Raw genomic sequence first — 13,092 nt, forward strand, 5'->3', positions numbered from 1 at the left:
CACCCTGGAGGGGGCGCCAGTCCTTCACAGGGCCCAAAGTATTATGTTTATATTTATTATTATTAGTGTTATTTTACTTTGTTTTATTATTATATATATATATATATATTTTTTTCTTTCTTTGTAAACCCAGCAGAACAACACTATCAACACTAGAATGTGGAGGAATAAGGAAATGGGAATTCCTTTACAGATTTTATCAAGGGATAATATTGGACCAGTAGAATTCAATAGGTACAAGACAAAAGTTATCCCACTGTCAAAGTTTTAAATAGAGATTGTAAACTAATCATTATAATTCTATTGTTCCATATTATTAAAAAGACTTTAAAACGTGATCATACAACTGTTCAGATTTGACACTGTAGTGTACGCTAATAAATCACAGTACAGTGAATGTATTGAACTCATAAACTGCAATGCAGTGTTATGTGTAGAGCATATGACAATCGTACTTTTCAAATATTAGAGATTTGACGTCTCTGACACACACAAATATGTTTGTTTCTGGGAACAGTAGGGATATTATATGTCTTTGTATTACAATAAAAGGGAAACCTACATAACTACAAAGCGTTTAACCCTAGCCCTACTCTTAACCCCATCATTAAATCATCTCTTCACTTTAAAATGTAATGACTTATGGTGTGGGATAGGTTTAAGGTCCCCAAAAGGATCAGAACTTCCCACAGTGTGTGAGTAACTGGAGTTCTGTCCCAACAGTGTGATTTACCATCAGGTATGGTGTACCTCAAGGATCAATATTAGGGAAACTATATATTTCAGTGACAGGAATATATTGGAAGTGGGACAGTCAGATCTCTGTTGGACATTATAGGATGATGTTAAGGCCGCTCTTCTAAGTCTGGGTCTGACAAAATCAGAGTGAGTGTTTGGAGAAGATTGGAAGAAGTAAAAAATTTGACCCACAAACTACTATTTTTTTTTTTTTATTTACTTTATCCAATCTTCTCCAAACTCACACCCTGAATTAAGGAAAGAGACATAGATTATGATGCTCTTTGTTGTGTCATATCTCACACCAAAGCTGAGATCTGACTGTCCCACTTCCAATAAATTCAAGTCAAACATATATATATATATGGACTTTTACAAATGTTAATACAGCACATACTGAAAGAGGTGATTTGTGTGGAAAAATACTTTTTATTGCATAACATCATGTTTTTACAAAAATAACTTGGCATTAATGCGGACATCCCACCAACAATTTATATGATATACAATAAGGGATTTGTTTTCTATGGAAGAGTCCTTCAGACTTTCCTTCGCAAAGGGCATTGATAGCAGACAGACTTTGAAAAAAATGTTATGTGTTGCTGGATTAATGTTTATTTATCAGCTTGGGAAGGCCACAGTGACTCAGCATTCCGACATGTTGTTCGGGGGTCCCAGATCAGTCAGCAGTCAAAGCAGCAAAGTCGGCGGACCCCCCTAAACTCAGTTTCAGGACATCCCACTTCCGATGTAATTCCATTCAAATTCATATGTGGATTTTGGACACACATTTGAAGGGTCTGAATGACCCCAAATTTTAATGTTTATCATGGACACCCTGTGCGACAATGTGTGGCATGGGGAAAGTGTTCCCATGTGTTTGAATGGGAATACATTGAGAGTGTGACATGTCCAACAGAGGTTTAGAGAGGTGCCCCGACCTCGCCGCCTCGAATGCTGCTTCGTCTAGGTGCCTCGACAAACACACAGAGAGGCCAATTTTTGTTTACAATGAATTTCAGAGCCCACATTCTGCACACTCTCGTGGGTTGTCCAAGGACATATATAATAAAATTGATATAGCTATGAAAACAAAAAACATGTATTTATGAATGTAACTGTACAATTTCTACAAATTGCAGACCGTGAGACACAGATTAAGATGTATTCATTTGTTAACAGTGAAACACATTCGTGACTTGTGTTTAATTTGTGGATTAACATTTACACATTTGTAAAGTATTTCGAGACTAATCTCTCTCCATAAAGAAAGGCCATCAATTTAATTCCACGTGTGTGGAGTACATAGGTGTAATTCCTAATGGAGACGTGTCCCCACCACTTTAGAAACGACCATGAGCAAAGTCACTGCTTTAAGTGTAGTGTACTAAGCAGTGAGCAGCAGCGATGGCCGGATGAAACCTCGTTGAAACTTTTGCCGCTTCCTGATTGTGCCGAAAACCAACAGGGAGACAGCGGCATCTGGTGGCTGTAAGTAATTATTGCGACCTGTAGTTTACCACTGCAAAGGAAATCTTTTCCCGATGTCTGCCCTGATCTGCAGGTACTAGGTTTAATTATTAAAGAGATGTGACGAATACTGGGATATGTTCCTTATTGATTATAGAGGGTATGAGGCCAATGGAAAATAAATATCACATATACATTATCAGTAAGGTAATCCGTCACTTGTTTCAGTGACCGTTTTGACGGTTCGTGTAAGGAATATGAAAATAGTCCCAGTCTTTGGAACGCTTGGTTGAGGTAGATTATTTATTTATTTATTTATTTACTTAGTTAGTCACCGCAGTTATGATTATCTGCTATTCAAAGTGGGCCCAGGATTTCTTCTGTGACTTTGAACCAGCCCCGCCCACTTCCGGTGGTTCATTGACGTTTTCCAAAGCTCCTCAAACGATCGAAGTGACGTCACAATACGAGCTCCTTCACCCAGTGCTGGAAAAGTGACGCCTCGGTATCGAAAGTGAGAAGGGAATAGAGCGCTGTTTGGGATTGGGCCCGTTTCTGTGGCTACAAGGAAGTGGAAAACCAGCAGGTTCGGTGTCAGGGTGAACATATGACCTGCTTAAAGAACTGGGTTCTCTTATCAAAGGTAATGTAGCGTTTCATCCACTCCGTATTTAATCCGAATTGTTAGGATGCGATTTTTTTTTGCCGTTGAGTCAGAGAACGTTTCATTGTAAATCACTATGAGCAAATCAAAAAGCATTTATCAAGCTTTATTTATCGTGTTTTTACAGTGATCATTCCTGTCAGACGTTGTTAATCTGTAAAAACGTGGTGTAAACGAGTCTGCAGAGTTAATCCGGACCTGTTCATGGATTCAAGCCCAACTCGACCATTCATGTTCCCACCTGGTAAGGATTATCAAACACTACGAAGAGTCTGTGCCTGTTTCTGCAGAGTACTGAGGCTAAATATTTAGCTGTGTTTCTGAACAGTGCTCAATACTCAACAGTGTTTCTCTGCGATAACACAATATTCAGGCCTTTTCACCCCCACAGTTAATGTTTATTTGTCCATGTTTCTGTCCCTTGTTCAGTTATTAGTGTTAAGTAACACTTAAAAAGACTTAAATTAACATATTAATGAGTAGTGATGACGTTTAAGTATAGTGTTAGTAATGTAAGTATATAATAACATATAATCAAGTTTAGAAGTATGTTTTTACTCAGAACTTAATGCTGATTGAATATTGTTACCTCTCTTGGTTTATTCACCAATATATTTCTGTCATATTTAGAGTTTTGAATTTCTTTATTGTGCTCTTTTCTAATGTTCTGCTTGTTTCCAAATTCCCATTTTTCATCTTACCTCCACAGACATATTCGGAGACTGATTTAACTAAAAGGAACCTTGGTCTGTTGTTATTAAATATGACGACATGGCCTCCCCAAGAAGCTCCAGGATGTATGACTACATCGTCTGGTGTTCTCCACACTACGGCATCTCTCGGACGAACGCAGAAACGTATAGAAAAGGAGGAACGCCACCTCTGCTCTGAATGTGGAAAGAACTTTTCTAGTAAGACTAATTTACATCAACATACTTCAACTCACACCGGAGAGAAACCATATCGCTGCTCAGAGTGTGGGAAGGGTTTTAGACAGAAGTGGGTTCTCCAGCAGCACCAGCGTGTTCACACCGGGGAGAAACCGTTTCAGTGCTCAGAATGTGGAAGCAGTTTTACTCAGCACGGTGTTCTCGTTCGACACCGGCGCGTTCACACGGGAGAGAAACCGTATCGTTGTTCAGACTGTGGGAGTAGTTTTAGTCTTCGTTATGGTCTCAAACTGCACCAGCGCATTCACACGGGGGAGAAGCCGTATTGCTGCTCGGACTGTGGGAAGAGTTTCACTCAGCAGACTTACCTCATCCAACACCAGCGCATTCACACAGAGAAATCGCATTGCTGCTTGGACTGTGGGAAGACGTTTACTCTACAGCATCATCTCATCCACCACCAGCGCATTCACACAGGAGAGAGACCGTATCGCTGCTCGGAATGTGGGAAGAGTTTTATCCTACAGCATCATCTCAGCCACCACCAGCGCATTCACACTGGAGAGAAACCGTATCACTGTCCCGAGTGCGGGAAGAGTTTCACGCAACACTTTCATCTCGTCCAACACCAGCGCATTCACACAGGAGAGAAACCGTATCACTGCTCTTTGTGTGGGAAGAGCTTCACTCAGCAGCAGCATCTCATCCGACACCAGCGCGTTCACACAGAAGTAGACACAGAGAAGAGTCACCAGAGATGAATACAGATATTATTATAATTAGCAGAAGTGATATTATTAATGTTATGTGGTGGTTCTCTGGTGTTCCTGACCATTGAGTCAACAAATACACTACAGTCTGTAATCGTTGATCTACGAAGTACAAACCAATGGTCAGAGGAGCTGATAAAACAGACGATGAAATGAGAAACGAGGTGATAGTAATGTCATGGCTGATCTGTGTTGGTGTCTTCTAGACTGCGTTTTTATCTTCTAGAACGGTGAGAACGATCATAAACAATACAGAGACAAAGACTAGTCTAAATGAAGGCCACATGTAGCACACACTTATTAATGTGAGTTTGCTCTGTGTCTCAGCAGGTCAAAACGAGCCATTTTTATTCATATTTTGTCCATTTTATCCAATCGGTGTGCTTATATCTGTTATAACCCTTATGTTTATTTATATAATGACTTTTAGTAACGAACTAAGTCGGAATGTTTTCTTTCTCTAATCCATTATTTGACAACACACATTTTTCCAAATGATAGTTTTCTGTGGGTCATCACCTTTAAACTACAGTGGAGAAGAACTGTGCTACGCTAATACTGTCTAGTACACAATGTACTAATCTTAATATGAATACGACTTCTACAGACTACCGTACACAGTATTAACATATAATGTTCTTTACGTTACTATTAAAGCACATGGTACCGAGCTGTAGTCGCAACACTGACTGCCTTTTTTCTAAGCTGAATCTGATATATACCTCCACCCTCTGTAGTGCACAGTGCATGTCACTACGTCTTGTTTTTTTCTGCACTAAAATAGTGCATTGTATGTTGTATAATAAAGCCATTTATATTTCACATCTCCTTGTTTACCTTTAGAGCACTGTGTGAAGTAATATATTTATAATCTTGGAAGGACGCTATTTGGGACACAGCCATTTTTTTCCAAGCACAAGAAGCTCTTCACTTTACATTTCCCATTGGACTATGGGACAATAGTGTCCATCACTGCCATATTCAAAGATGGACTGGATAGTGAGTATACTCAACTTTGACCCTTGCAACTATAGTACATACGCATATATGGTCAAAAACTAGTTAGTATTAAGTGATTCCTCTGGTTTGTGGGGTGTTGAGATGTTGTAACCATTTTATTAATAGCTATATTCAGTGAAGGCTGCTCGAGTCTTAATTTTCTCTCTGCTTATTCAGCATTAATAGATGGTGAACGTTTCTGTTAGTTCAGCGTTAGTAAATAAGTATAGCGCACACCGCTGAACGCTTTTAATAGAGCGTTAATAAATTAAACGCATTGCCATTTGAAACGTCTCCTGTTCCTTTAAAATAAAGTTTGTGTGAGCCGCAGTGCAGTCCAACTGCCGTCCGTCTGCGCAACAGCAACTGGCCAATCAGAGAGCAGCTTGTATGACCTTCCAACCAATTGTAGCTCGGGGTGGAGGGGGGCGGAGACTATCGACCGTCTCCGAGGGGAAGAACGGCTCGGGAAAGGAGCCGATTCTTAAGGCTTTTTGATTGTCGTTTAAAAGAACGATTAATTGATCATTTCTGTTAGATTTTAGGAGCGGGCTGAAGGTTTATCTGCAAAATACGTTTAATACAAAGGTGATATTTGGATGAGATTTAAACTTAAATGTTCCATTAGGTTCACAACGGTTAAGTTATAGGTGCCATGTACATGTCCCCAACACTTCTTAAACATGTCCTCAGACTATTTTTTATAACAGCATCCTGTAGAGACCTGTCTAAACACTGTGTAATACAGCCCTGAGATCATGTGGAGCACTGTATGTGGCTGGTTCACACACAGTTAATGATTAATGACCAGGTATTCCATCCATGTGACCAGAGTTTTTCTTTTGCGTTTTCATTTCTGTCTCATATTGTCTTTGCTCCATAAACAGCCCTCTAGGGTCAGGGATAGGACCAGGATGCATCAAACATAGTCCATTTAGATACTGTGAGCCCACAATTATACAAAGGATCAACCCCAAGCCCATGTTCCACTCATATACAAACTCACTCTGCGTTTTATTGATTTGATTCGTTCACCAGACACCCACCACATCTCCCATATATCTGCTACTTATAATATCAATGTAAACATCCGTATATTTAATAACCATATAATTAAACAGGATACAGTTTAACAATCATTCGGCGATATACGAGTGGCGTGAGTTCATATGTATTTTTAAATGTATTATGTACAGCTGCGGAATCCTGGGGTTGTGGGTTCAACCCCTGCTTCAAGTATCGGTGAGGAGTGTGGTGTGTGCTCCCTGTGTCCGCGTGGGTTTCCTCCCACGGTCCAAACACACACCTTGATAGGTCGACAGGTAACTCGAGTGTGTGGCGCCCCCTCCTGGTTGTGTTCACGCCTTGCGCCCAGTGATTCCGGGTAGGCTCTGGACCCACCGCCTCCCTGAACTGGATAAGGGTCACAGACAATGAATGAATGAGCTAAGCTATGTATCTATTATTATGAGGGACTATGCACCTGTAATTTCCACTCATCTTTCCACTTATTTTAATGTTGTGTGACAATAAAACTGATTTTTGGGATCTGGGCCACTCTAAAAGTGTGCTGACTGTGAATCAGTTGGATTGGACGCTCGGTTCATTTAAACCTACAGTTCAAAAGAATCGGCTCAGGGTAATGATTCGAAATTCGAGACTGCTGTACGTTGGGGAACTTTTACCCGTTGTCAGTGGTCTTACGGTGTACTATGGGGGACACATAGTGTACCGCAGAGGTTTGGAGAACATTACGGAATGACTGACACTATATTTTGCGTAAGTAGCGCGCGCATTCAGACACGGCGCCTGAGCCAGTGTTCTGCACTGGGAACATGACACTGCTTTGTCCTCTCTCTCAGTCTGTCATTGGACGGTGCGTGTCTCGCTGTAGCGGGGCTAAGGTCGCACAGTGTAATAATTCGAGGACGCTCGGCTCCCATCGTTTGTACCCAACACCCGTTGAAACCTAATCTTTCTCGAGTCTAACGCCACCGATGGGAGATAAATCCATATGTAGGCTGCGTCCCGAATGTCTCCGTACACCCTCCGTAGCGCACTAGACTGAGGGATAAAATAATGAACATAATCACATTAATACAGTACAGTAGGTCCAATATGGAGGTGTATACACGGGATTGCCTCTGTGTCAGACACAACGTACGTTGTTTCGGTGCAGGAGCCGTCAATGTAAGTGCACTACGTAGGGGTCGTGGAGTAAATTGGGACGCGCCCGTAGTGTCAGTCGGTTTAGCGTTTCAGTGACGTCCCACTGGTCAACGCGGCCTTATTGTTGACACAAGATGGAGGGGGACAGTGAGAGGAAAGAAAGACAAATGTAGAGACATTGTGTTATTATTTTACGTGATATAACAGTGAAAAGGTGAAATGTTAAATGCGTACAGACCAAGTGCAAATAGAGAAGGTTACTTTGTGAATAGCAGCATATATTGTCTTGTATTTAATGACATTTTATCTGTACAAAAGTGCGCTGTATTCCATCCGTAGCAGCTTTTCACTGGATTACACTCCGCTGTGTCATGTCATACAGCCTAGGTGTGAGGAGGTGGGAGGGATTGGTGTCAGAGTTATTTTATAGCAGTGTGCTGTTCTGTTCAAATCTCTTTTTAGAGCTTTAGCGTATTATTTCAGAAGAGAATGGTCCAGAAAGGGAAGAGCAGGGTAGCACACACTTCAGTTCCTGTGCTGACAGATGATGATGGGTGTGCTCAGACATTTCACTGTACCTCTACAGCCAAAATATAAAGTCAAACCTTAGTTTAATGTGCTGTAAACCTGCTATTTTTCTTCCGACAGTTGTGCAGCTGTCCTCTCTGGAGGGAGACTTTGGTTTAAAGGTGAGGGAAACCCACTCCTGGAGAGGTGTCTTGAAGGTAGGGTATTTTGAGTGTGGGATCTTTTGTAATAGTCTGTTATATACATATAAATGTTGTGGAAAGTATTTCTGTGTTAGCTAACTTGCTCGGAAGAGAGTGAACATAAACATGTTTCTGTTACACTTACCACAGTCGTATAAAAAAGTCAAAAGACACCCGCTGTAGTTCTCCTTTTCCATTTTTTTTCCAGAAATGATTAACGTCCCCTAGCACGTCGAGTCCTACTCCTGTTGTCCAAGGCCACGCTACTCTACATCCACAAACACGTCAAAAGCAAAACAGCACAATGTTGAAATCGGAAGAGATTAAATGCGAGGAGCTGGAGTATGAAATCTCCGGTTTTGAGGAGACATGCTGGGGTAGTCCCTACTCTGATGCGTCCGACAGTCCAACGGAGACGGGTGCCGACAAAGAGAAACCGTACGACTGCTCAGATTGCGGGAAGCGGTTCAACCACAAGAGTTCCCTCAAAACACACCAGCGCATTCACACTGGGGAGAAACCTTATTTCTGTGCCGTGTGCGGGCAGAGCTTTACTCAGATCAGTCATCTCCAAACGCACCAGCGCACTCACACCGGAGAGAAACCGTATCAGTGCTTAGAGTGTGGAAGGTGCTTCAGTCATCAGAGCTCTCTCAAACAGCACCAGTGGCGTCACAGCGGAGTGAAACCGTATTACTGCCCGGAGTGTGGGCAGTGCTTTACTATGCGGAGTAGTCTGAACACACACAAGCGCCTTCACAGCGGAGAGAAACCTTATATCTGCTCAGAGTGTGGGATGAGCTTTATCCGACTGAGCTGTTTCCAAACGCACCAGCGCACTCACACAGGAGAGAGACCTTATCCGTGTACTGTGTGTGGGCAAAGCTTTACCCTACATAGTAATCTCGTGACACACCTGCGCATTCACACCGGAGAGAAACCCTATCAGTGCTCAGAGTGTGGGAAGAGTTTCTCGCATCACAGCAACCTCCAGGATCACCAGCGCATTCACACGGGCGAGCGGCCCTATCAGTGCCCACAGTGCCAGAAGTGTTTTACCCAGCAGAGTACCCTCAAAAAACACCTGCTCTTCCACACCGGAGAGAAGCCCTATAACTGTCCGGAGTGCGACAAGAACTTTACCAGGCTCAGCAACCTCCAAACGCACCAGCGCGTTCACACCGGAGAGAAGCCGTACTCCTGCTTCGTGTGTGGGCAGAGCTTTACCACACAGAGCAACCTCCTAAGACACCAGCGCACTCACACCGGAGAGAAGCCGTTTCAGTGCTCGGAGTGTGGGAAGAGCTTTACCCGACAGGGGAATCTCCAGAAACACCAGTGCATCCATCCGAATCCGAGGCAGTTCCACGTCTCCGTGGACATACCTTCAGAGGTTTGGATTTAAAGCATTGTACATGCACTACACGAGAGAGGTCCTGATGATTTCTGTTTCTAATTTTGAGTGTGCCAGGTTTGGTGTTTTTAAACTAAAAAGTACTAAAAAGAGTGTCTGTTTATGAAATTAATTTAAATTAATATAACAACAATAGTATAGCTATTTTAATTACTATATTGTGGCACATTATTCAAAGAACTAAAAGCTGTGGTGTTTTACGTTTGGGGATTTGGAGACCCCTGTGGTGGAAATGTGTAACTATCCCAAGTGGATACATCTGATGACTGAAGATGAATCCAAAGACTGAAGACCAAACAGCGGTTGAAGCTGACGATCGTTGGTGCTTTGGAAGGTTTTTCTAAACTGAACTCCGTTAAAACCGAAGTGAAGGACTTTTCTTCCAAAAACTGAAGTGAATGATCTACTATTGTCACCATCTCTTCAACGGTATACTGTTGAGCTGATGTTTTCTCGAATCCTCATGTAGAAACGAGGACAATCCTGCTAAAGAAAGTAAACCTAAAATCCTGGAGCGCTGTCATCTGGTATGAACCCTGCCCTGGGATTAGTGATATTTATGCTTTTCTGTCCTCGTGGCGCTTATTTTCATAACTTAACTGATGTAGTTTTAAATATGGTGTTGCTCTTTTTTCCCAAGCTTTTAAAGCCTGGAACAGTGCTCCTTAAAATATTTAATCCAGAAACCGACTGAACTGACCCGTTTTATGTCTGTTTATATTGTGTTAGTCAATGTTGATTATGGTTAAATTATAAATAAACGTGTTTTAAATGATGTTTGTCTTTTTAAATCTTTGTTAATTTAGGATTTTTGAGGGGCTTTTATTTTGACAGTCTTGTCTGTTGCTATAGCACACAAACAACGTAGAACACTCTCTGTGTCACCCAGTGTTTTTGATAGAAACTCTCCACACGTCTGAGTGACTGGGTGAATGAGTGAAATTGTGCACAGGTCTGAGTTTGTGAGAGTGTGATGCTCAGTGATGAGCTGAGGCTCTGTCCAGGGTGTGTTCCTTGCTCTCAGTGAATGAATTGCGTGAGTGGATCAGAAACAGCAGTGTCTCTTGGAGTTTTGAGATCCCTCAGGGTCACTGCTAGACAGAGAATATTCTACCAACCAAAAATATCTATTATCCAAAATAATACCTGCTATGTGGTGGTCTTGACAAGTGAAGAGCAGGTGGTGAAGCAACAGAAGGACTACAGTTTGTAGTGAGCAGACCAGGAAGCAAACAAAGTAATAGTGTGTATCCTGAAGCTTAACCGTTGTCAGATGAAAACATATTAATATATTTATTCTATTATTGTGGTCAAATAAATACAGAGACAAATAAACCACCTGGTGTTATTTGGGAAGTAGATGTTTTTGGTTGGTGGCGTATTTCTAAATAATCCAGCAGCTTCTGCTGTGTCTGATCCACTCGTACCAGCACAACCACCACGTCAGTGTCACTGCAGTGCTGAGAATGATCCACCACCACATCACACCTGCTCTGTAGAGCAACAGGTGGACTACAGTGTGTAACTGAAGAACTACAGAGCAACTGGTGTGGACAGTGGAGCTGAGAGAATGGGCAGTGTCAGATAATAGAAACCCACCAATTCTGAAGTATTTAATACACCACCCAGTTAGACTCATTCTCTGATTCTAACGGAGCGATCCCAACTCGAACGACTCAGACCTTTCCCCCTAAAAGCTGCCATCGCATGGGGCCACACCATTTGCTATCGTCCGTCAGCAGGGGAGGTCCACTTGTAGCCTTTCACCCACATTCCAGCGAGTACAGAGTGAGAGCTGGGTGCTCGCCATTAACACGTCTTTAGGGTACATTTTAAATCTCTGGTGTTAATGTACCAGGGGGTGCCTGGTGATGCACCAGAATATACTTCAGAACTATTAAAGTTAACTACTAAGACACTGAGGTCCTCTAGTCAGGGGCCTTTGGCCGTCCCTGGGACTAAGTGAAAACACAAGGGCCTTTGCCGTATGAGCTCTGAAGGTTTGGAACAGCCTGCCCTTAGACGTTAGACTTGTTGGGTATAAGGAGGCGTTCAAATAAAGGAATTCAGACATGTTAAGATTTCTTAGCTTTTGAGGCGGATCACAGCTAGCTGCTTTATGTTGTTGTGTTTGGGGTGATATTTTTGTGTTTTGGTTTTAATGTGTAGTTTATATTTTGACATATATTATATATTTTTTATTGAAGATGAAAGGCTTTGTAGTTTTACATAAACGTACTTGGTTACAGACACTGGTCACAAACTCACAACAAAGACAGCGTTTGAAACACCACATTTTAATATTACGTGTATAGTAAGTATTAAGTATTAAGTATAATTAAACGATAAAATTCCAATCCCTTTACCCAACACTCTTGTTTGTGTCAGTACTGTGAAACTATGAGTAAATCTTTAACCTTTGGCGGATGGCTGTAAGAATACTGGCTGTGTGCCTTGTTTCTAGGATGCAAATTTTTTTTCCTAGGTTCGATTAAAGTCTTAGATAAGATGCTGGTATTCAACCACTGTCCATGTGTACTGGCAGCACCCAGAGGACTGGAGCTTGATGTATGTCCCATTGCTCATCAGCGGTATCACTGGCACGATCCACTCATTCATATTCTCCTCCTGCTTCCTCATGATCAAGGTCATGGTGAATCCAGGGTCTATGCGAAATGAACAGGGCTCAAGGCAGAAACTCCCTGGACAAAGCGCCACAAACAGGGAGAACACACCCGATTCAAGGTGAGGATCGAACCCAGGACCCTGAGACCCTGGACCTCTGGGTCAGCGACACTACCTGCAGCTCCGCCATGCCACCCAAGGACGTTCACGTTATTGCTGACCCATGAACTAACACTGCTGATTTGGTTGGACTTTTGAGAAGATTATTTTGATTTTACACTTCAGAACTTTAGTACTTTCAGATTTAGATGAGATCAGGTGTTTCTCAGATTTACTGGCAGCTACTGAAGGTGGTGTATGCAATATCCTAAACACTAAGTGTTGTTTTCATATCCCTGACAGCAATAAGGGTGTTTTCTAACATCATTCTATTTCCAAGGGTCTGTCGAGGGCGTCTTAAAGCCTGGTTGGATTCCCTCTTTGGCAGTTTGTACTCAAACGCCTCAGTGCCAATTCTGCTGTCTTACTGGGATTATTTATCACTGCATTTGGGATTGATCTAATTTAACTAGAATAGTATATGAGATGTTTTATATATCTATTAAGAATATCATATTTCATATCCTCTCACTGTCATTAGGTG

At 42.0% G+C, this 13,092-nt stretch overlaps 1 protein-coding gene across 1 annotated transcript; it reads left to right on the plus strand.

Annotated features, from left to right (window-relative positions):
• Positions 1 to 2,717: 2,717 nt before the first annotated feature.
• LOC136687512 (zinc finger protein 850-like) lies at positions 2,718 to 10,583 on the plus strand. Its single transcript, XM_066661972.1, has 4 exons — positions 2,718 to 2,851; positions 3,000 to 3,116; positions 3,582 to 4,493; positions 8,844 to 10,583. The coding sequence occupies exons 3-4, from the start codon at positions 3,636 to 3,638 to the stop codon at positions 9,813 to 9,815; spliced, it is 1,830 nt and encodes a 609-aa protein (XP_066518069.1). The 5' UTR covers positions 2,718 to 2,851; positions 3,000 to 3,116; positions 3,582 to 3,635; the 3' UTR covers positions 9,816 to 10,583.
• The last annotated feature ends 2,509 nt before the right edge of the window (positions 10,584 to 13,092 follow it).

Source organism: Hoplias malabaricus, chromosome 2 (genome assembly GCF_029633855.1).
Source record: "Hoplias malabaricus isolate fHopMal1 chromosome 2, fHopMal1.hap1, whole genome shotgun sequence".
Taxonomy (NCBI): domain Eukaryota; kingdom Metazoa; phylum Chordata; class Actinopteri; order Characiformes; family Erythrinidae; genus Hoplias; species Hoplias malabaricus.

What these genes read in the sequence shown, in the direction of transcription:
- LOC136687512 (XM_066661972.1), top strand. Translation starts at nt 3,636, where the DNA reads ATGACGACATGGCCTCCCCAAGAAGCTCCAGGATGTATGACTACATCG. An exon ending in ACCAGCGCGTTCACACAGAA is followed by an intron (nt 4,494 to 8,843) that starts GTAGACACAGAG and finishes GCCGACAAAGAG; the next exon opens with AAACCGTACGACTGCTCAGA.